This window comes from Pezoporus wallicus, unplaced genomic scaffold, assembly GCF_028554395.1.
Source record: "Pezoporus wallicus isolate ANWC-B61680 ecotype Strahan unplaced genomic scaffold, APGP_CSIRO_Pwel_v1 contig_4191, whole genome shotgun sequence".
Classification (NCBI taxonomy): domain Eukaryota; kingdom Metazoa; phylum Chordata; class Aves; order Psittaciformes; family Psittacidae; genus Pezoporus; species Pezoporus wallicus.
The window spans coordinates 3,416,880-3,437,809 of record NW_026641383.1 but is presented as its reverse complement, the minus strand read 5'-3'; the positions used below and the strand labels follow the sequence as shown (position 1 = coordinate 3,437,809).

The following is a 20,930-nucleotide window of genomic DNA, read 5'->3' as shown; positions in this document are numbered from 1 at the left end:
CTTCCCCCAGCAAATCAGCACAACTTCATTGTATCTTCCTTGATTAGACCATGCTTTCGTACTCACCCAATTCCGTATTGCTAGGAGAAGTCAGGCAGAGATTTTGAACACACCTTCTTGTACTTGACAAGTTCCTGTCATGTGCACACACTTCTGCAATGGGATGACCTAGGTTTTTCCTTTGCCTGAACCAAAAAGAGCTATGGACAAGTGCTGGGAATGCTTGGGCCTGTTGGTGCATATGAAACCTCAAGAGAAAACCAATGCTCGTTCTCCTGAATTCCCAGGAGAAGCATCAGGGATTTGACGCACCCACAAAGGAGCTATCTCAAGCATTCACTGACAGACAGGGTTCACAGTCACAGATGTTTACAGGCATTTTGATTGTTTGTTTGGGGAGATGATTTTAAACCTGCGAGGGAGAGGTGGAGCTGGTGATAAGGTAATGCACTGAGGGATTTCTGCAGGAGAAGTAAGATCTGTCAGAATGATGGGTGACATCTCCATCACTGTAAAGTCATCCATCGCACTTGCCCCTACACTTGCCAAGGTGGCTAACTGAGCTTTCTTGGATGGTTTCTTTGTGTGTTGTGTCCTTATTGTAGCATTTGAATTCTTGGTAGGTGCGCTGAAAGTTGCCTGTGAGAATAACATTGCCAACAAAGCAAGCACAGAGGAAACTAGAATCTCCATGACAGTGTATTGGCTCACAGATGCAATTAGAAGGGAGACTGTTTGAAAACCTCGATGGTAGATATATGTTTATGGACAAAATAAGTGCACTTAAGAAACAACTCCAGACTTCCACAGGAAGGGGAAGGTGCTTGTGGGACAGTGACCATTTCATCTCTATTGCTGAAGAGCTAAATTATTTCAGCTTAAGAGTAAACCATTTTTGCAGTGTCTCAGTCCTTACTACACTTTGCTGCCTCGTAATAATCACCCAAATGTCTAGATTGCTTAGCAACCGGTAGCCTAACACCCTATAGTTCAAATGCGGGATAGGTGCAACAGGCTTTATAGCTGCCACAAAAGTAGGGTAGTAGTGTGATGGAAATTAACTAAAAATTGCCTTCTCAGCACTCTATATGGTGGAATATTAGGAGAAATGTGCACAAAACAGCAAAACCACAGGGTTTTTTTTCCATTTCAGATATTGTTAGGAGATTGAATCTAAGCTTCCGGACAAGCCTGTGGCAGAAGAGATAAAAATGTTGAGTTACTGAGATAAAATGTATTTTCCTAAATTCAAATTCTAGTTTGTGTCTGACTAACTGGAATATTTGAACTCTCACTGTATCTATTTTTTATTCTGCTAGCTAGAGAAAGTATGATTAGGTCCCCATCATATATTGCGTTTTATGAGCATAAGGGTTTCTTCAAAAATGATGAGAAAAGAATGGCAGGGAGGCAGAAGCACAAACCATGATGTGGTTTTAACAGTCCCGGTTAGCAAAGAGTGTAAATTGCTACAAATATTGCAGCAATTATTTTCAAACCATATTTCTCCCCCTGTATCCTTTTCTCTGCCCTTTTCTCTAATGGCTGCTGCTATAGCGCAGTAGAGTCTATAAAGGTAAGAGCATCCCAGAAGAAAAAGAAAGAAACAGGCATATGCAGTCTGAGAATTATACATTAATCGGTACCGTAAGTATTGATTTTTCTCCTTTTTTTTTTTCTTACAGGGATGCAAGAGAAAGAGGAAACATCTGCAGAGCCTATGAAAGTTGACCTCGCATGTGAAGCGGCAGACGTTTCAAATAAGGATGGTATGCTGTTTTAAAACTGTAATTGTCCTGAAGCGGATACATAGCGTGCCTTTCTGGGCTTTCTTTGTACACTTCTCCCCTAAAACAAGAGTTACATTTATAATCTCTTCAGCTGAGTCTTCTTGAAGTTTACACAATCTCTACTGTCTTGGAAGTCTGTTGGAAGTACCTTTCAGTGCCGTAGCCCTGCTTTTCTAGTTGACTGGTTTTGTGTGTTCCATTGGTATCTTCAATCTGCCTGCCTTTTAACTAAGAAATACTTTAGGCCCATTCTAATTCTGGTCTGGATATCAAATTGGCCAAGATGTGTGTGATTTCACATGGGAATCATAAGATACTGCTGAAGATTTCTGTGCTAGTGCCTGGCTCCATTGTGGGGCAGCTATTGGGTGTATAACCACTCTGACCTTGTATGTTGGCCTCCTTCTAGCTCAGAGCTGATTTCCCTTCCTCCTCCTCCTCCTTCAGAGTCCATGCGTAGCTGAGTCTGGTAGCAGATGGAAGTTCTCTCCCTAGGACATTTACTATTGATAAAGCTGTCACAATTTGGTTGATCCAGCAGCAGTTCCAGTCAGGTTTATGGACATTATCAACGCAGATCTCCTGATGTGGAAATGAAATTGTTTTGACACTGACCTTGGTGAGCAGATGACCCTGCTGTCTGGCAAAGCCCTGGCAGAGGCTGAGTAACAGGATGTTGCTTGAGCTCTGCAGTGCATAACATATTCATAAACAAAAATAATTGTCCTTCTAGGGTCTTCCTGTGTGTAAAGAAATAAGAGATGGGATCCACATTCTGGGGCTGAACTTTTGGTGAAACAGACCTTTATCACTCCTCTAGGTCAGGTCTTAGAGCTTAACAGAGCTACGTGTGGGGTTTTCTTGGGTTTTACACAAAGCATCCTCTTTACTGCTCCAAATGGCAGTGGGTTTGGAATTGGGGTTCCAGTCCTTCTTTTATTACTGTAGACTTTATAACGAAGGCTGATTTTTAACTCCTCCTTTACCCTCTTCAGCACTGACATAATAGAAATTCAAGGCATACTTTTTTTCTGCATTTCAAAGACAAAACAGTTATATTCTTTTTGCTATTGATTACACAAGGAACCTAATGCTGATTCCTTTCTCTGATGTCAGATCATGCTGCAGGGTTTGAATCAGTGGCTGATTTCGATACTGGCCTGTAGGGAAGTTTTTGCAAGCACAAGGAAAGAAAGCATGTATAATTGGATTTCCTTTGCAAAAACATACTAGAGATAATGCTGTTACTATTAAGCGTGCAGAATAAAGCCAAACCAGGCTTCTCTCCTCATCCTCTGAACAAACACACCAAAAAGTCATACTCCCATTAAAATACTTCAGTTTCGAAGCCTTGGAAGGATCTGGGCTGCTTAGTGAAAAAAAGTCCAAATTTACTAAAAGAGCATCTAAAGGGATTTCCCACTGGAAAGAAAAGTGGTCATATATCCATTGTAACATGTGCCATAGCACAGCACAGCTGGATCAGCCGACAGCTTCTGAAATGATGATCTTGATAGGTTTTTTTGTTTCCAGACTTGCTTATCCTATAAGGTCTTCTCCACATGTCACGCATCTTTTAACTTCCTTTACTGTGATCTTTCCAAGCTATATGAAAGGACAGGAAAAGGGTGTTTGCTATGGGTGCAGAAAAGTGCTCTGCTGTTCAGGGAAGTCTTCATTTCACTACAGCTTAAATTGCTTTTTTGGGCTTATATTACAGGGTGATTTTTCTTGTGGACATATATTATCTATTAAAAAAAATCAGAACAGAGGCAGGATCAAACTCCCCATGCTCTGTTTTACCTGAAGGGTTAAATTTTGCTGAAAAAAAAAAAGCCCTAACGTTTTTGAATGTAGTGGGTACTAGCTGAGATTTAAAAAAAAAAAAGGAAGCAAGAAAAAGGTTCTCTTTGACAGTAATTTTTATGTAAATTGCCTATTTTTTCTCTGGTCCCTTTCTTTCCGCCCCAGGAGAACTCATCGCTTCACAGCTGAAAGCACAAGCATATATCACCAGGTACCTCTTGGCAGCCTGGCTCTTGTGTTTTAATTTCATGTACCATGTCGCAGCGAAAAGCACTTTAGAGATTCAGAGGGTTTAAGCAGCTTGGGTGGATCTCAATCTTGGTTCATCTAGTGGGCAGGGCTGCAGTAGTGATACATTTCAGAAATGACTATTATTTGAAAGCTGTGTGTGATTCTCCGTTGGGAAAGCTGTCAGAGGGTGGTCCCATAAACATGAATAGAGGCAAGTATACAGGTTGCTACTGGCAATCTCCATTGGCACTGGAGTGAAAACCCCTAGGTATTAAACTTCTTGTACCCAGGACAGATTACCTGATAAGTGTTTTTTAATGAAGACAAACCCCACCTTTGGTGATTGGCTTTCTAGATGTTTGTTAACTGACAGCTGTCTTTTTTATTCTTCTCTTTTTTTTTCCTTGATTCATGCCACCAAAGCTTTAAAGATTACTAAGGCAGATGTTACTCTCCAGCTGGTATTAGGTGGATCAAACTCTTCCCTCCTTTCATAATGGGGTTACTCATTCTCCTTTATTATTTCAAGCTTGTGGAAAGCTGTATCCTGACTTGCTGACACAATAGGAGGAAAGAAAAAGATGAAGGCAGTGTCAAACCTGAAATTTCCTATTTCTTTTTCTCATAAGCTTGTGCAAGCTGATGAATGCGCCATCAGCAACCTGACCTTCATGTGATTCACCAAAGCTGTATAAAAGCAGGATCTCAAGAGCTAACACCCTTATGCTCGTTATGGTGTCGATGTAAAATCCAAGAAACAAGTAACTACCAAGTAAACAGGCGCATGTGTTTCATCACTGCACAGCAGGTTGAATTCAAGATAGATGGTTTTCTTTCTAGGCAGTCTGGAGTTACAGCTGAATGTGCTATAGCCAAGCTACATGGATGCAAGGAGGAAACATCGTTTAGCAAGTGGCTGAGTAAATAGGTTATGTTTGCAAGTAAGAGTCTGACCAAGGTCCTATTTCAATCAAGACAGTAATATTTTAGTGTCATCTGCCAGCCGGGTCTACAGCATAATATCCTGGGGTGGGGAAGTGCGCTGGCTCTCTTGTAGATGACTAAACTTGGTTTTGCAGTCTCCTCTTTGCCTGTCTTCTCTACTTAGATGACACGCTGTGACTCCTGGCTAGCTGACCTTTAAGCACGTAGCTTTCTTGCAGGGGAGAGGCGGGATGACTTGCTGCCGATGCACATCCACCAGCTCAGCAGTTGATGGATGAGAACTATTTGCTGGGTTATTTCTTCTCCTCTGCAGGGAACCTGCTTGCTTTTGGGGGAAGGTCCTTCCCTGGGCATAATTTAAGCAGCTTGTACATTGAGAGAGGAGGTACAGATAGGTCCTCCCCAGCAGGTCAAAATTAGAGGGAAAACAGAGTGCAGAAGATTGTTTGATTCCATTGCATGGAATGTCCATTTCTGTCATAAAAAGCACTATGAGAAGCTGCAGAAGGGGCAGCAGGTAAAACTGAATTTAGGAGATACACAGCCTCCTTGAACTTCAGGTGCTTCACTGAGCTGTTGGCTGTTGTAGCCTGTTATGGTAGGTGCAAAAATACCACTAACGTAAGGCAGCAGTTTAACACCTCTAAAAGCATTGTTTAGTGGGGAGAGGACCACTCTTGGCTTTCGATCCAATCGGATGGAGCGTGCTCAGGGCTAACAGCATCATTCTGCCACTAACTCGTGCTGGGAGGCCACAAGGGCTGTGAGTCACATCCCTGCCGTACGTGGTGGCAGCTCTTCCATCTGCTCTTGCGGTAGGTGCTTCGCTGCTATGTTATTTTACAGCTAAATATAGTGGATTGTGGAGGTGGCCTCTCAGTGACATCTGTTGTTGGGGGTTCACCCAGTGGTCTGCAGAAGCTTATCTTTCATTTAGACCTTCCTGTCCCTACCAGCGTTAAGGTAAAGCGCTGAGCATAGTCACAAACACATAGGATAAAGCTAATAGTGAAACCTGCTGGTGCTTTAGCGATCATGAGCCACCTCCCTGCTGCAGTGTGCACACTTTTAGTGATGGTGATGCCTGGCTGCCATTTCCACTGCAAAATAGTGGGGCTCAGTGATTGCTCTTGCACCACTGGGGCTCCCATGTGCTTTCACGTTACCCTTGAAGCATGTCCCTCTATGTTATGTGCTATCAGCATGGCAGGGTTGTAGCCATAAATAAGGAAGGAGAAGGAGGTGTACTCATCTGGGATGCTGACAGAGCCTAGCCGCAGCTTTCAAACCAAGCTTCATTTTGCAGGAGCTCTCTGTAAAACATGAGTGAAGCTTTATGGTATTTTCAGAAGACCCAACCAGTGAAGCTGGCCAGCATAAAGAGGCTGGGAGAGGCTGCTCTTGTCAGTGTGCAGCAGCCTTCACTTAATGATTTTTTATTAAGCATCCTGTCCTTGCTGTGCAAATGTGGGTAAAGAACACAACATAGCTAAACACGATGTGCATCAGAGCACCATAATCAGGAGCAGATACATTTCTTCTTATTCATTGCATACATCCAGGAAGCCATTTACGGTATCTGTTCTGCATATAGATAATGAATAATTTACAAATAATCCATCAAAACCCTAACAGGTGTATTGACATGATATTGATTCAGAAGAAGATCATACTGCCTGTCTGGAAGTAGCATAGTTATTGACTTTTTGGCTTTTCTTCCCTCCATCTTCCCTTAGTTTTCCAAACCTCCCATTGAGGTTTGAGTTTTTTCCCTGTCTCCCACATCAAATGACTTGTAATCTGCAGTTGATACCACAACATAAAGCAAGGTTAAAGAAAGGGAAAAAAATAGAGTCTTCATATAAATGGCTTCATACCAATTCATTGCCGAACAAATACTAAATATCAATCTTAAAAATCCATGTGCTGAAGTAACCCTTTTATATTTAGCCTAGATGGGACCAATTACACCTCCCATAGTTTAGATGATATTTTTAGCAAAGGTCAGGCTGAAATGGGTTTAAGCTCTCTATTTAAATTATTTCTTATTTTTGGTAATTTTAAATAAAATTTAAAAAGAAAAAGAAGATTGGTTTTGTAAATGGATAGTACACGAGTGAAACTGGTATGTGTAGGAGAATAGTGATGTTGCCCCTGAATCCTCTCCCAGGCTCCAGCAATTTGCAGTTCAAGGATGCCTGGAGGCAGAGTCAGCATCTCTGTGACTGGAGATTGATCCGTGTTCAGCCTGCAGCTCAGCCCCGGGTCCTGCTGGGGATTTTGGCTGAAGCCTGTGGATGTTCCAATCAGAGGGTTGAGACCACTTAGCCCAGAGGTCTGAATGACCCTCTGGAGGTACCTGTATCTTTGCCTGTGGCCTACAGAGGCAGAGGAGGGTCTTTGAGCTCTTGAGTTGGACACCTCGGTTGGCTGCCAAATTCAAACTGGGTGATGCAGACTCAAGGGAAAATCTACATCCAGAGGCTGGTGTTTCTAGCAGCGCTGAAGCCTGTACCCTGGCAGCACTGCTCATCAGGCTTTCCATGGAACCGCATGTTAGGAGGAGTGGCCCGAGAGACCTTTTGTGGATTTATGGCATAGAATTTTTAATGCAATAAATGTCTCCTTTGGGTTAGAAGCAGTTATTACTCGATGTGATAAACTTAAGTATCATGAATACAATTTGATGACTGTCTCATTTTGTTTTCAGCTGAAATGAATAGTCAAGTTGAAAGTATAAATGATCCTAAGGAAACAGAGAGGGAAGCTTAAGTAACAGGTAAGACCTTTATGGCTATTACACACACCCACACCATTTTCCATTCGGTTTCTTTTTGAAAACATGCTTTAAAAATGACTGTAATTTTTTAGATAGAATTTATGAAAAGAAAAAGAGGAAGACAGAATTCAAAGGAAAAGAAAAAATTGTCTAATACAGCCCATATTACACCAAAAAATGAAAGCACCCAGTAGACTTGATTTGTCAAGTAAATATTATAGTAGCAGTCTGCAACTGTAATAGATTTAGACAGTACAGTCTTAGATCATGAGAAGGCAAGACAGCACCAAGAAAAGGAACAGAAGAGCAACTGAATGAACAAATGTTGGCATTGCTTAGGAAAATGACAGGCAATTTATAGTGGTTGGAACCAAGCTCAGTTCCGTACGATCTGTATTCTGGGAATAACAGTTCACGTCACAAGGGGTTTATTGCCTTTGGCTCTCCAATGCCTTAACGTCACATGTAGCAACAGCACTGAAAAACAAGGCAAAGTCAGCGAGCTGCCTTCTGGAGCTCTGCTGCCTTTTGGAGCTTTTTGTGGCTTTATGTGCTAAATGGTAGCGCTATGGCAGGAGCATGCAATGGTGATTATTGCAGCAGAGTTTGTCATAAACAGCCACACCCCTAGATAAAAACAGATAATTTGGTAGGGAGACAGAAGTCTGAGGCTCATCCCCAATTACAACAAGAAACAGTTGTCATTTCTCTTTTGAAAGTAGTTTTTAAGCATTAATGCACAGTGCTTCCTTTGGTGTAGTGTTGTCGTGAGATGCCAATATCACATACAGCAAAATGTGTTATTTATTCTTATAATGGAATTTCATGTAGCTCAAGACCAAATCTAGCAGCTTTACAGTGGCAGCAGCTGCATCACAGAGATTTAAAATACAAGGTCTTATTACTGAGCCTAGCCCTTTGTCCTTGTCAGCACATAGGGGATGCGCTGCTGTACTGCTGGCGTGAGAAATAGGTCTGATGGGGTCCCTGGTAAAAAGTACTGAAGAAAAACTAGAAAACGCCCTTACCATTAAAGTACAGCTTCCACAAATCTTCCTTTTCCCCTAGCTTCTGGTTGGATGTTCTGTTCAATCAAAAAAGGAAGAGGAATTAATGGAATCTTTGTTAAAAATACAAGGAAAGGTTAATACCCTCCTGCAATTTAAAAGAATTATCTGATGATTTTTACTCCTTTCACTTGGCCTTTAGGTCTGTTTCATGCTGCATTTTCCCATGGAAATGAGTATCTGTGAATTCTTTGAGCTGGAGTAATTTTTGCTTTAGGAAGGCAGAGTTCACAGGAGTAATATCACAATTAGCAATCAATTAATAAATCTCTTCAGTTCCACTTGAAGACCTGGCTCTGCTGGCACCTTTGTAAAGCAAAGAGGCTTGAGCTGGGGCACACCATCTCTTCCTCGGCATTTTAATGGCATGTGTAGGATTAGAAGCAGGCATCAAATCCTTTGCAGCTCTCTATCGACGTCCTCCTGACACTGATGCCTCTGTTTTAATTGCAAGGAACAGGTCCCCAGGGAGGATTGATCAGCCTGTTAAATTTCATAGGGTTTCATTAGGGTCTTTCAGAGCCAAGGAAGTCCCTTTGCTGAGTCTGTTTAGTATTTTAATGTGTTGGGTTTAACATATGTGATCTAGCACCAAAGCACCCACGAGAGCTGGGGGTCTCTGATATCAGCCTAGATAGCATGGTGCAAGAAATCCTTATGATCACAATTTGCTATAGAGATAATAGTGACTGTTATATATAAACTGTGACACATATACGTGCTGCGTGTGACAGAAGAAGAAGCCATAGGTACATACTAGAAAGGTGAGGCCTGGGTTCATGTGCAGATATTTGAAATTGTGCCTTTTGTTTCCTTTTTGTTTCCTATGTTTTCTCTCCTACACTGTGCCAAAGGAAGGATGCAGGAGAGGAAAGACCCGAGGAAACCAGACGGGCAGGCGCTGACATCCTATGGCATCATTCTTGGCAGAAAAGAGCATGCAGAGATGCTCCACGGGTTGGGAGGGAGGGAGCTTTGGGGGAATGACTCTTTGCTTTAATTTCTCTTTGTTCTTCATTGCATTTCGTTCTGTAAGCCTGTTAGAAAGAAACATGAGTTCCGAGTTCTAACAATGTTTTGCAATTATCCCTGCAATTACAACAGTTTCTTCTGAACTGTGGTCCCTGTCTTATATTGGGTCTCTTTTCCTCCTGCATCGTATCATGAGTAGCCTGTTTCCAGGCCCACCCGTTTTCTAGCATCTTTATCTTGTTTCCCAGTTGCAGTACTGTCTGCAGGCAACCTCTAGGAGCCAGCTTTCTCCTTCCCCTGCTTCCTTTTTTTTTTAACTCCTCCCTAGGATATAAATGGAAATCTTTGAGAGCATGAGCTGCCACAAAGGATTATAATCTGCACACACTGATAAACAACCGCCCTCCTTGTGCTAGAGACTTGAAACACTAGATGCTCCAGAATCTCAGAGATATTGATACAGACAGCCCTGCACGTTGCCCACCTCCAGGCTTGTCGGTGGGCAGCTTCTGCCGTCACCAGACAGCAGGTCATCATGTCCAAACCCTTGCTGCTAGAAGAGGCTGGATTCCCTTAAGTCTGTGCTAGAAGCAGAGTTTGCACATTAACTCAATCATCCCAGTGCCTCAGGATCGCCTGAGGCTCTGTCCTTTCCCTTTCCCTCTGGCATGAGAAAGCTAAACTATGACCAGCCTGCACTGTGCCATCTTCTTCTGTGGGTCCTACACATGAATAACTCACTGGGCCTCGAGCAAATCATTCCTGCTCTTTCCCATAGAATCAGTGCTGAAAGTATGAGCTGTAGGTATGGGTAGGCAACAGATACCTCCTCAGTCCTGCAAGTGACAGCATAACAGGCGCTCTACATTCAAGGCATCTTTAAATACAGCTCCCGGCTTTAACAACTTCACACCGTATCTTGTGTGAGCCCTCATTATATCTTCTACTGCATATGCATGATCTCTTCCTTTTTTTTAATTTTTACAAAAAAGCAATTAGCAGCTATTTTGTCTCACCATATGTCAATTGTTCTGCCAGCAAATGCTGCGCTGAGACTTTTAGAAAAGGAACAAAAGGGTTTCACATACATTTCCCAACCGTGCTGTAACCAAAACCGATAGACAGTACACTCTGTGGAAGAGCACACAACCCGTGTCCAGGTTGTTTTCAAATACGGCTGATAATTTGATCATTACATAAGGAATGTAATTGATTATATTCTTTTTTTTTTCCCAAAATATGCATGAATCCCAAAATAGTTGTTTACTACCTGCCCAAAACAAAAAAGGGGGGGAGGGAAGTAAAAACCAAGGTAATATGTAGCTCTGTCCTCCTGTAATGTGGGTTTATCCCAGCTAGATTTGGTGATAAATCATCTTCTGGTGTAACAGCAAGTCAAATGTGGCCATAATGCACCTAGCACTGGCTACAGCAGTTGATGACTCCCATCAGCAGCAGGTTAGTTAGAAAGGGTGTCATGACAAACAAGGGTTAGAAAGGGAAGCAAGAAAAGCCCCAGATTTCACTTGGAGAGTACAGCCCCTAAAAAGGCAGCCCCCTGCTTCCTTATGCATAGTTCCACCAAGTTTGCTTGTGGTGGGATCAGAAGAGTATTTCCATGTCCCAGCTCCTGTGGCATTTTAACCCAGGTGGCACTTGTGCTACAGAAGATCTTGAGGAGCTTCATCATCATGTATTTGTCCTGGAGATGAGGGAATGTGTAACTCTGAATTGGATCAATTGTGGAAGGAGTAAATGAGCTGGTGTAAAATCCTATAAATTGGGTTTATAATACTGCTAAGTTTACCTAAATTTGCTAAATACCACTCCTCTGGCCCTTGTCCTCCTCAGTGGGAGACCATGTAGTACATCTACATGGGTGCATCCCATATGTTCCTGTATATTTTCCACAGTGGTTAACTTTGATTGAAACAGCCTGTCCTAATGTGTGGGGCAGGAGTGGATAAATACCTTGGGAGGAAGGGGAGTAAATGCACTGGGCACCTGTCCTCTCAATTCCCATTTTGTGTGTGAAAAGACCAGGACTGCAGGGCTCCCTCTATGTAGGTAAGTGAGGGAATTAAGCCTGCAGGGTGGGGAATGAACTGGGCAAGCTCAACTTTGAGCTGTGTGATATGTTGAGGAGATCCAAGGTGGGTAGATCATCAGGTGCATCACATCAGACACTAATCCCCGACAGTAATTTCATTACACTTTTCATTTCATCTTGGTCCTCAAACAGCAGTGAGTCTTTGAAATCATGAACCAAGGATGGAGCAGCAAAGCATGAAGCCCAGGTAGGAAGTGTAAAAGCAAGCAAACATAGGAGTTGATAAAGTCCTTACAGGACAATTTGCAGCTGTATCTCTAGGGTTTGTCTCTTCAGGTGTGTTTTGCTTTGAGGTGTGTGGGGGGTTCACTAGTCATAAGGTGAGTACAGTTTAGCAGCATGATTTCTTCAGCTGAGTTAGTAGTTGGGGCTGGAGCTGTGCCCCTCGATGCAGTCTCCACCATTCTTCCTGGAGCTGCAGAGGTGCAGGGAAATGATTTTGTGGAAGAGCAAGATTCACATCAGATCACCCCGCAGAGACTTACACCAAGGATTTTGTTTTAAACCCAAAATGAGTTTGCAGTAGGTGGCATAAAGGAACTAGCAGCCCTTTGGTGCTCATGTTTGCATACAGAGTATCAGGCTCTGCTTGATGGTTGTTTCTCCTATGTCTGGAAGCACTCATCCCTACCATTAGACACAGTATTCCTCAGGCTGTGACTGCTGCAATGACGAATGGGTTTCCTTCCACGTAGACATCCAAAGGGGATGTTTGAGAGAGTCTGTAATAACAGGTCACACGTTTGCTGCAACTAATTGTCAATCTTTCTCTAAAGCACTGAGAAAGCCTCTCTGTGAATTAACATTGTTCTGCTTTAGGCACTTGAATAAAAAATATAATTAAAACAACAACAACAACAACAACAACAAAGACTTTTCTCTATATGCAGTGCATGCCGGCTTTGCTTTTGGAATTACAAACTTAACAGAGTATGCAGATCTATTTTCTTGGGGAATAAGGGTTTTTTTCCTACGGTTCATCCAGGATTTGCCTTACCCTGACATTTGTGATATAAATGAACATTTTAAGAAAATAATAATTAAAAAAGTAATTTTATTGATCCAAAAATATGTTTTTACTTCAGTGCAATGAAGTGTAGACTGTTGCTTGCAAAATGTCTTCTAATAGATGGTCTAGCACCTCTATCAATTAACACATGCCTCTTCTGTTACTCTCCCACTCACATGCTCAGTTTGCCTCCAAGTCTTATTTTTCCTTTGTCTGTGCCACGTACTGGAGAACTTAAAGAACTGATGCCTTCATACTATGATGTTTGTTAAAGTGAAACATTAATAAAGCTTGTCCTGAAGCCAAGGAGATGCCACTCGTGTGTTTATTCCCTCCTCACTGATTGTGTAGGGGTTGTTTTGGTTATCACTGGGGCATATTTCAGCTTGGACAGAGCAACCAACTGGGTCCTCACTTCATATTGTTCACTTGATGGTGGAATCTGAACTGACTCCTCGGAGGGATTTTTGGACAGCAGCAGCAAAGGGTGAGAACAGGGACTTTGCACCCTGGAGGACAAAAAAGGAGTTGGTCCCATGGCCGCACCAGTGATGTTATAAAACCCACTCCAGCAGATGTACCAGTACTAAATCCCAGACATCTATCATCTGGCAAAGAATACTCCCAAATATGCAATCCATAGGTATCACAGAGAACACGCAGCGTACACAGGATGTTATCTGCTCTTTGTGCTGTCACTTCTTTCAAGACTAATCAATAGAAGATATTGCAAAGGTCAGGAAGGTGGCTTTTTTCTTCCCATGGCACCAGTGTAGATAAAAACACACATACAGACCATCACTCTTCTTATCCAAGGCCAAGGATTTAATCATTGATAACTGAAGTTAGGGGGGTGGCTCTGTGTGTTCAAAGCCCCTCAACGGATGGATTCCCTCTCTGAAATCTGACCTTTCCTTGCCTGAAACCTTCTGACTGCCAGATGGAAAAGGAAAAGGCACAGGAGACACGTGGCAGTGGGGAATGCCTGCCTTTTTGCTTGATGCAGGACCCAACTGTCATGTACAGTCTTGGTAGCATGAGCTAACCTGAGAGAGAGAAATGCCAACAGTAGCTGTAACACAGCATTTTGCTGGATTCAGTTCGAGAACTCTGTTTTCACTGTATCTGAAGAGCTGCACAGCCTAGAAGGAGGTGCACGCTTTCCCCATCCTGAAGACTGTTTCTGCTGCAAGGGGATGTTTTTGTCCGTGGCAAATGTATATGTTTAAAAGGAGAAAAATAAATTCATCTCTCATCTAGGAACAAGTACTATCTCTCCCACCCTTTTTGAATAGCACAGGGTCAAGAGGAAAACCTCTGTTTCGAAGATGAAGAAGGCACATGGTTGAGGCTGCTCAGCCTTGCAGCTATGGGTGTTTGTCCAGATGTCATGGATTAGGCAAGGAGCAGGTGAGTCTGCTAGGCTGAGATGAGCAATAAACTATCCTTGGTTATACTCTGGCTGCTGCTGGCCAGATTGGGACTTCCCCTTCCACATCTTGTTTGGGAAGGTGGTAGATTGTGGCTGGGGAAGTCTTGTGCTGAGCTGATAACATCAGAGGTCACTGAAAGTCTGGAGGCCTGGTTACCATGTTTCCTGCTCAGCCTTCTTAGATTGATTCTCCAAGAGGAGCTGAGTTGCCTTTCAGGATTTCCTTGTGAACCTACCACTCCTCAGAGAGCTCTGTGTATGCCTTAAATTGGCTTTCATTCTTCACCCCCCGCCTCCCTCTCCTCTTGCACAGAAGCTTCTAAAGGGGTCTTTATGACCTCAATCTATCTCTTAAGGTGAAAACTGTGTTTTGGGATTTTAATTAGGCTTGAATTTGTCTTTTTTTATTTTTTTTTTAAATAAAATTGTCAGGAGACATTTAAATACCCTAAGTTCTCCTTCCATTAGAATTGTCGGCAACCCTTTAAAGTAAGTGGCAAATCACTGTTAATTCCTTCGGAATTCACTGATAAAACATTTATCATAATGAATTCCTGTAGAAAAAAAAAGAAGGGGGGTGGGGAGATTCCTGATGAAAACGCAGCCGGTGGAGGATGTCCTTAGGGAGGCTGCTCCATCTGGTGGCAGCTCAGGCAGCCTGTCGCTGTGGGGTACTGCTTGCATGAGTCAGGTGAGGTTTCTTTCGTGTTTAAACCTATTGAGCATCGCCCTCTCCTCGGTAGAAGGGCACACACATGTGCACGTGGTGGACATTGGAATGTCTTTGTGTCTGCCACAGAGAATTTTCACCTTCCCATTGCTCCTGGTGCAAAGACGCCCATTGCCCAAAGCCAGCTCTGAACCCAGCTCACCAAGCATGCAGGAGGTCTGCAACTCAGTGGTTGCGTTGGTGCTGTGAGCTGAAATAAGCCTTGTCTCAAGGAGTTCAGCAAGCTCTTGGAGGGAGCAGTGCTAGAGGAGCTTCACAGGACTCCTGTGATGCCAGGTAAGCATGCTCACCAGAGGAAGGGGATGTTGCAAGATTGCAGAGCAAGTGGCACCTGGTTAACCTAAATTGCGTTATAGTACAGGTTGTATAGTCCAGTCGATGTGCCTGGACACGTCTCACCTAGAAATGATATCACTGAGAAAACAGGATTGTGATCAAGTTTGGTTTCCAACAGAAAGAAATGATGGTGTTCAGCAGCAAACTGTAGACAATAACCCCCTCCACCCCTTAGAACTGGTGTTTAGTCAATACGATTGCTCAAGGAAAAGGGCAAGGAGGTCAAGCCTTGCAAGAACCACCTTGCTGTCCCAAAGTAGCGCAGTGCAGGGGAGACCAGAGCAAGCCTGTAGTAATATCATTTAGCAGGAGCCTCGGAAGCAGCACCACCACCAGTGCTGGGTTTTGCACAGCCCAGGGAGCCGGGCGGGTCTGTGCCGCATACTTCCAACTCCTACTCGTTTCACACCAGCTACTGAGCACCTGCTCACTTGAAGCATCCTTCTGGAAGGGAAGCATAAGCCTAAACTTGATTTTTAGTTTTATTTTTCCTTTTTATCCCCTGTTCTCTGCCAACCCAGGAAATCAGTTTTGGAATAGAAGAGTGAACAGCAAACAATGGAGCACAGACAGATCAAATCATGAGACAGCTGAAATGAGCAGCAAACAGGTGAGCCCACCAACCCAGAGGCATCCTGAATTTGAAACTCTCTTCTCTGCCCTGCAAGTCACATCACCACCACACTGGGGGGGTAAAGAGGGGGTTATATTTGCACAGGATAGGGAAATTGGAGAGGCATATAGTGTGTACATAAAAGACAATTCATCTAACATACATAATCTAGTTCATATTCTAATACAAAATATTAGACATAGAATATATAGTATGCAGTGTATGTAGTATAATTGCAGGGAACGAGATGGAATTGCAGGGGATTACAAGGAAAGGCAGGAAATGGTGGAGAATGGTGGGGAATGCTTGTGAATTGCCTGGATATACACTACATAATACATGATGTGGTATATATGCTGTATCTACTATCTGTCAGAAATGTATAGTTAATATATTTTAGATTGTATGGTTTAAATAATTATATACTTTACATACTCTATCTAATTCAGTTACATAACCTTTGTACTCTATTGAAAACTTGGTTTAGATCAAATTTGGTTCTATACACCCTGTAAACAATAAAGGTAAAGGCTGTAGCATAGGGTAAATATATAGTATCCTGTATGTAAATACTATGTAACCTATACCCTACAGGTACCATCTAGTATGGAGTTAATATATATCAGCAATCTACTAAAAATGCTATGTTCTAGACCACATATTATAGGTAACATAGATACCACGTACTGTTTAATAGTCAGTGTTTGATATATTCTACAATATAATAGTGGCATTTTATGTAGTATGTATGTAACTGGAGCTATATCTGTACAGAAGAGTCTATATTATGTAGTATATTATCTCTATTCTATAGTATCCTGAGATGTGTACTATTCCTATATATTTTACCGTTTCATTCAAAATAGTAATTATACCATCATACTACATATGCCGTATATTATATATACTACACATATGTAGTCTGTGGTAAATACATACAGCATTACTGGATGCATAAACACAGTATATACATGTAGTAGGTACATCTGTGGAAACTGAGAGTTGAGAGCTTACAGAAGATACACACTAGCCGTAATTCTTGGTGTAAGTATATAGACACTCCATACGTATGCTCTGTGCCATATACGTACATACATAAGGTGTATGTGTACAGGATTCTCTGTGTGTACCTACTAAGGAGATACATACTGTGTGTATATATGAGTGCCTGTCCCAAGAGGTGAGCAGCTGTCTGTGCATCCCCATATCTGGCTGACATTTAGGGGTGGAAGAGAGACCCTCAGGCTTGGGTAACGAGGGGGGAGTAATGGTGGGGAATAGAAGGGAACAAAGAGGAATGCAGGGAATCACAGGGAATGGTGTGGAATTGTACAGAATGGCAGGGAATGATGGGGAATGGTGCAGAATTCCAGGGAATGGCAGAGAATGGTTGGGATTGGCAGGAAATTTCAGGGCATGGATGAGACGAGAGGAGAATAGCAGGGAATGACAGGGAATGGCACACTACAGTGGGGAATTGAACAGAATGGTGAGGAATCGCAGGGAACGAGATGGAAAAGAACGGAATGGCAGGGGATTACAAGGAAAGGCAGAAAATGGTGAAGAATGGTGGGGAATGTTTGTGAATTGCGTGGAACTGTGGGGAATGCCAGGAAATAGCTCAGAACAGTGGGAAATAGAAGGGATTGGCAGGGAATAGGACAGAATTCACAGATGATGGCAGGAGACAGTGGTGGGGAGGGTATAATTCCCCCTACTCCCTCCTCCCTTTTCTCTTCATCCTCAAGTACTCCAATTTTACAGTCTTCAAAATCTAAACATTAAGCCCAGATTTCATTGTATGATTTTACAGTTCATTACTATAGTTGTGGGTATCATAAACAGCAGCTTAGGACTGAATTACATCCATAGCCATAGGTTCCTTATGACAGAGGTCATAACCACAGTGGGTGGATCTTGCTGTTTCTCTTTCGTACCCAGCACTCCTGCTCCAGAGACCATAGCCCACTGTTAGAGCCATCTCCTCTGATCATGCAGAGACAGCCCAGGCAGGGCTCTAGAAACACAGTTTGCTTGGACACCTTGTTTATTTTCCCATCTCAAGGGCTCTTTGGGAGATGAGCTGCTTGAACCCTGAACCAGGACTTGAGCAATAAAGATTTTCCCATTGTTACAATTACTCACCAGTAGCCCTCAAGACATAGCACACAGCACTAACACTGGGAATCAATTGTACGCCTTTGCAGGATCACCTGTGTTACAGATCCAGCCTCCTTCTGAACACATTCAACTGCTGATACAGGTCTCCAGTCCAAGGATCCTCAGTTCTCCAGTACTGCTGGAAACTGGAATGAAGACATTTCCTTCTGAAAGGGCATAATCTGATGATATTTATTAGCAGTTTCTAATAAATAGAAAGTTCTGAGAAGCATCACACGCTATAGTTTCACTACATCATGTATTATGTGGTGTATAGCCAGGCAATTCACAAGCATTCCCCACCATTCTCCACCATTTCCTGCCTTTCCTTGTAATCCCCTGCCATTTCTTTCTTTTCTATCTCATTCCCTGCAATTATACTACATACTATATATGTAATATATCTATTTCACAACTAATATTCTGTATTAGAAAATAATATATTCTATATTTAGAATATAGAATATATTCTATAATATTCTAAATATAGAATATATTCTCTAATAAATTATATATTAGATATATATTTCACATCTAATATTCTGTATTAGAGTATGAACTAAATTATGTATGTTAGATAAATAGTTCTATGATTCTACGATTCTATGTAACCCATGGTTTTACAGAACCAGCAATACGTTCCTACTCTGCCCTGGAGGCCTGAGGAACTTTTTCATGCCCCTCTGTCAGGAGGGGAGAGCCTTGAAACCCCACTGGGACCCACTGAGCAGCCCTTATCCATGGCCCAAGTGCCTCCTCTCTCTGCCCACAGAAAACCTAGGGTGGAAAAACCCCACTCCAAACCCAAAGCAAAACACTCCAACAATTTGATACAAGAGCATTTTCCTTTTTATGTGTGGGCTTGTGGGCTGCAGGCCTGTTTTGCTGGATGAACCAGTGCTTCTGATGAAACCTCAACATCCCTTTCCATCGACCCGCAGATATAATACATTGGGAAGCAGGCAGCGCTGTACAGAGTAGTTACAAGATAGTGACAGAAAGAGGAAGGATCTTACAAATGGAGAGCTCTGGGCTGTACAGCAATTCCACAGTCTAAGGGAGAAAGGGAGAAATAAACTGCCCTGCAATCAGGTCAGTTCTCTGCACAAAATGGAGGGGAAAGCAGGCTCTGCTGCTGCATTTTAGCATCCTCTGCACAAAGCAGAAAGCAGCAACAAAAATCTGCCTCTGAATTGATGTGTCTCCAGTGCAGATCCAACAGGAACAGGGGGAGCAACCTCTTGCTGTGGCTGAGGGCTGCCCCGTTTCATTCCTGCAGTGATGTGCCTGCTGCAGTAATATAGAAATGGCACAGTCAGTGCTGATGGGCACCTACTTATCCTGCACAAGACATCCTGCGCCAAGGGCAAGGTGATAAGAGCCAAGTACCAGGTCCTCCTGGTCCTGCACACTCTTCAGGGAGTATTGAGGCCAAGAGGCTTTTGGAAGCCCCTCAGCTGAGAGCAGGAAGGCAGAAGACTTTTGCCCAAGCAGCTCAGTTAGCATATTCCCCATAATCAAAAGGGAAGGACTGACTAGAGGCCATGCCACCTCACACATCCCCATACCACCACCTGGCTTTTCAGACCAATGTATGAATGCCATCAGACATTGATGTAGTTACATTGATTCGCCACCATAGTGAAGTCCTTGCAATTAGTATCGAGCCCAATAAGTACCCAGCACATACTGCAGAGCAAGTGTGCTTGCCCACTTGAGTCTATGGAACCACTCCTGTGAAGCCATTCAGTGCGCTTGGTCCTTGCTGTCTAGATATCAAGACTTGCCCAATCATAACGTTTCTGCATGTGGCCACTCCACTACCACATGCAGAAATAAGCTGCACAGAATGGCAGCCCTCCTACCAGGCAAGTTATAAGCAAGACTGCTGCTGCCTACCTGAAAGAAACTTAACTTCTCAGCCTCACATCAGCCCAGAGAACAAACATCCCTGTGGACCCTGGTGCTTCACCATGACCACACAGGGAGGGAGTTGCAGTGACAAATCCTTCCTTCCCCGCCTCACAAGACCTGATCCAAACTGCAAAACTCACCAGAACATCAGGGTGCTGCACTCCACTGCTGCCAAGTGTCTCACCACAGTCCTCAGAGCCCCGGCCGTCCCTACAAGCTCTTTGCTCTGGACAGCAGATGAACTCCAGTCCCCAACCAATGGTCTTTGCACCATAGAATCGTAGAACAGTTATGGTTGGAAAGGACCTTAAGATCATCCAGCTCCAGCCCCCCCTGCCATGGGCAGGAACACCTCACGCTAAACCATGTCACCCAAGGCTCTGTCCAACCTGGCCTTGAACACCACCAGGGATGGAGCATTCACAACTACCCTGGGCAACCCATTCCAGTGCCTCACCACCCTCACAGTAAAGAACTTCTTCCTTATATCCAATCTAAACTTCCCCTGTTTAAGTTTTAACCCGTTACCCCTTGTCCTATCACTACAGTCCCTAATGAAGAGTCCCTCTCCAGCATCCTTATAGGACCCCTTCAGATACTGGAAGGCTGCTATGAGGTCTCCACTCAGCCTTCTCTTCTCCAGGCTGAACAGCCCCAACTTTCTCAGCCTGTCTTCATATGGGAGGTGCTCCAGTCCCCTGATCATCCTCGTGGCCTCCTCTGGACTTGTTCCAACAGTTCCATGTCCTTTTTACGTTGAGGACACCAGAACTTGCATAGTGGCTATTTATTTGAGCTAAAGCTATAGGCATTGTGGGTTTGTTGCTTCACATCTCTGGAAATGAGATCCATGTCTCCCTCAGTGTGGTTAAGTAGATTTGTGCCATCATCTGAAGACAGAAACCAAAGCTTAAAAAACCTGGATAACAAGAAGCATTTTTTGTTTGTTTCCAGTCAAATATAAAAGAGAAAAATACAAAACTTTTACTGACAAATGTAAAAGACAAATGTAAAGTTTAATTTAAAAACAAACTAA

The 20,930-nt window shown here is 43.1% G+C and overlaps 1 protein-coding gene across 7 annotated transcripts in view; it reads left to right on the top strand.

Annotated features, from left to right (window-relative positions):
- Window positions 1–11,866, top strand: part of MACROD2 (mono-ADP ribosylhydrolase 2) — an 885,719-nt gene extending 873,853 nt beyond the window's left edge. For 4 of the 7 annotated variants that reach the window (XM_057423323.1, XM_057423322.1, XM_057423321.1 and 1 more), the window contains 3 exons: window positions 1,686–1,769; window positions 7,483–7,551; window positions 9,473–9,733. In XM_057423323.1, coding sequence (XP_057279306.1) covers window positions 1,686–1,769; window positions 7,483–7,544 — 146 coding nt within the window. In that variant the 3' untranslated portion in view covers window positions 7,545–7,551; window positions 9,473–9,733. Of the gene's footprint in view, window positions 1–1,685; window positions 1,770–7,482; window positions 7,552–9,472; window positions 9,734–9,918 lie in introns of those variants that run through there. The other 3 variants (XM_057423319.1, XM_057423318.1, XM_057423320.1) reach the window with 3 other exon arrangements.
- The last annotated feature ends 9,064 nt before the right edge of the window (window positions 11,867–20,930 follow it).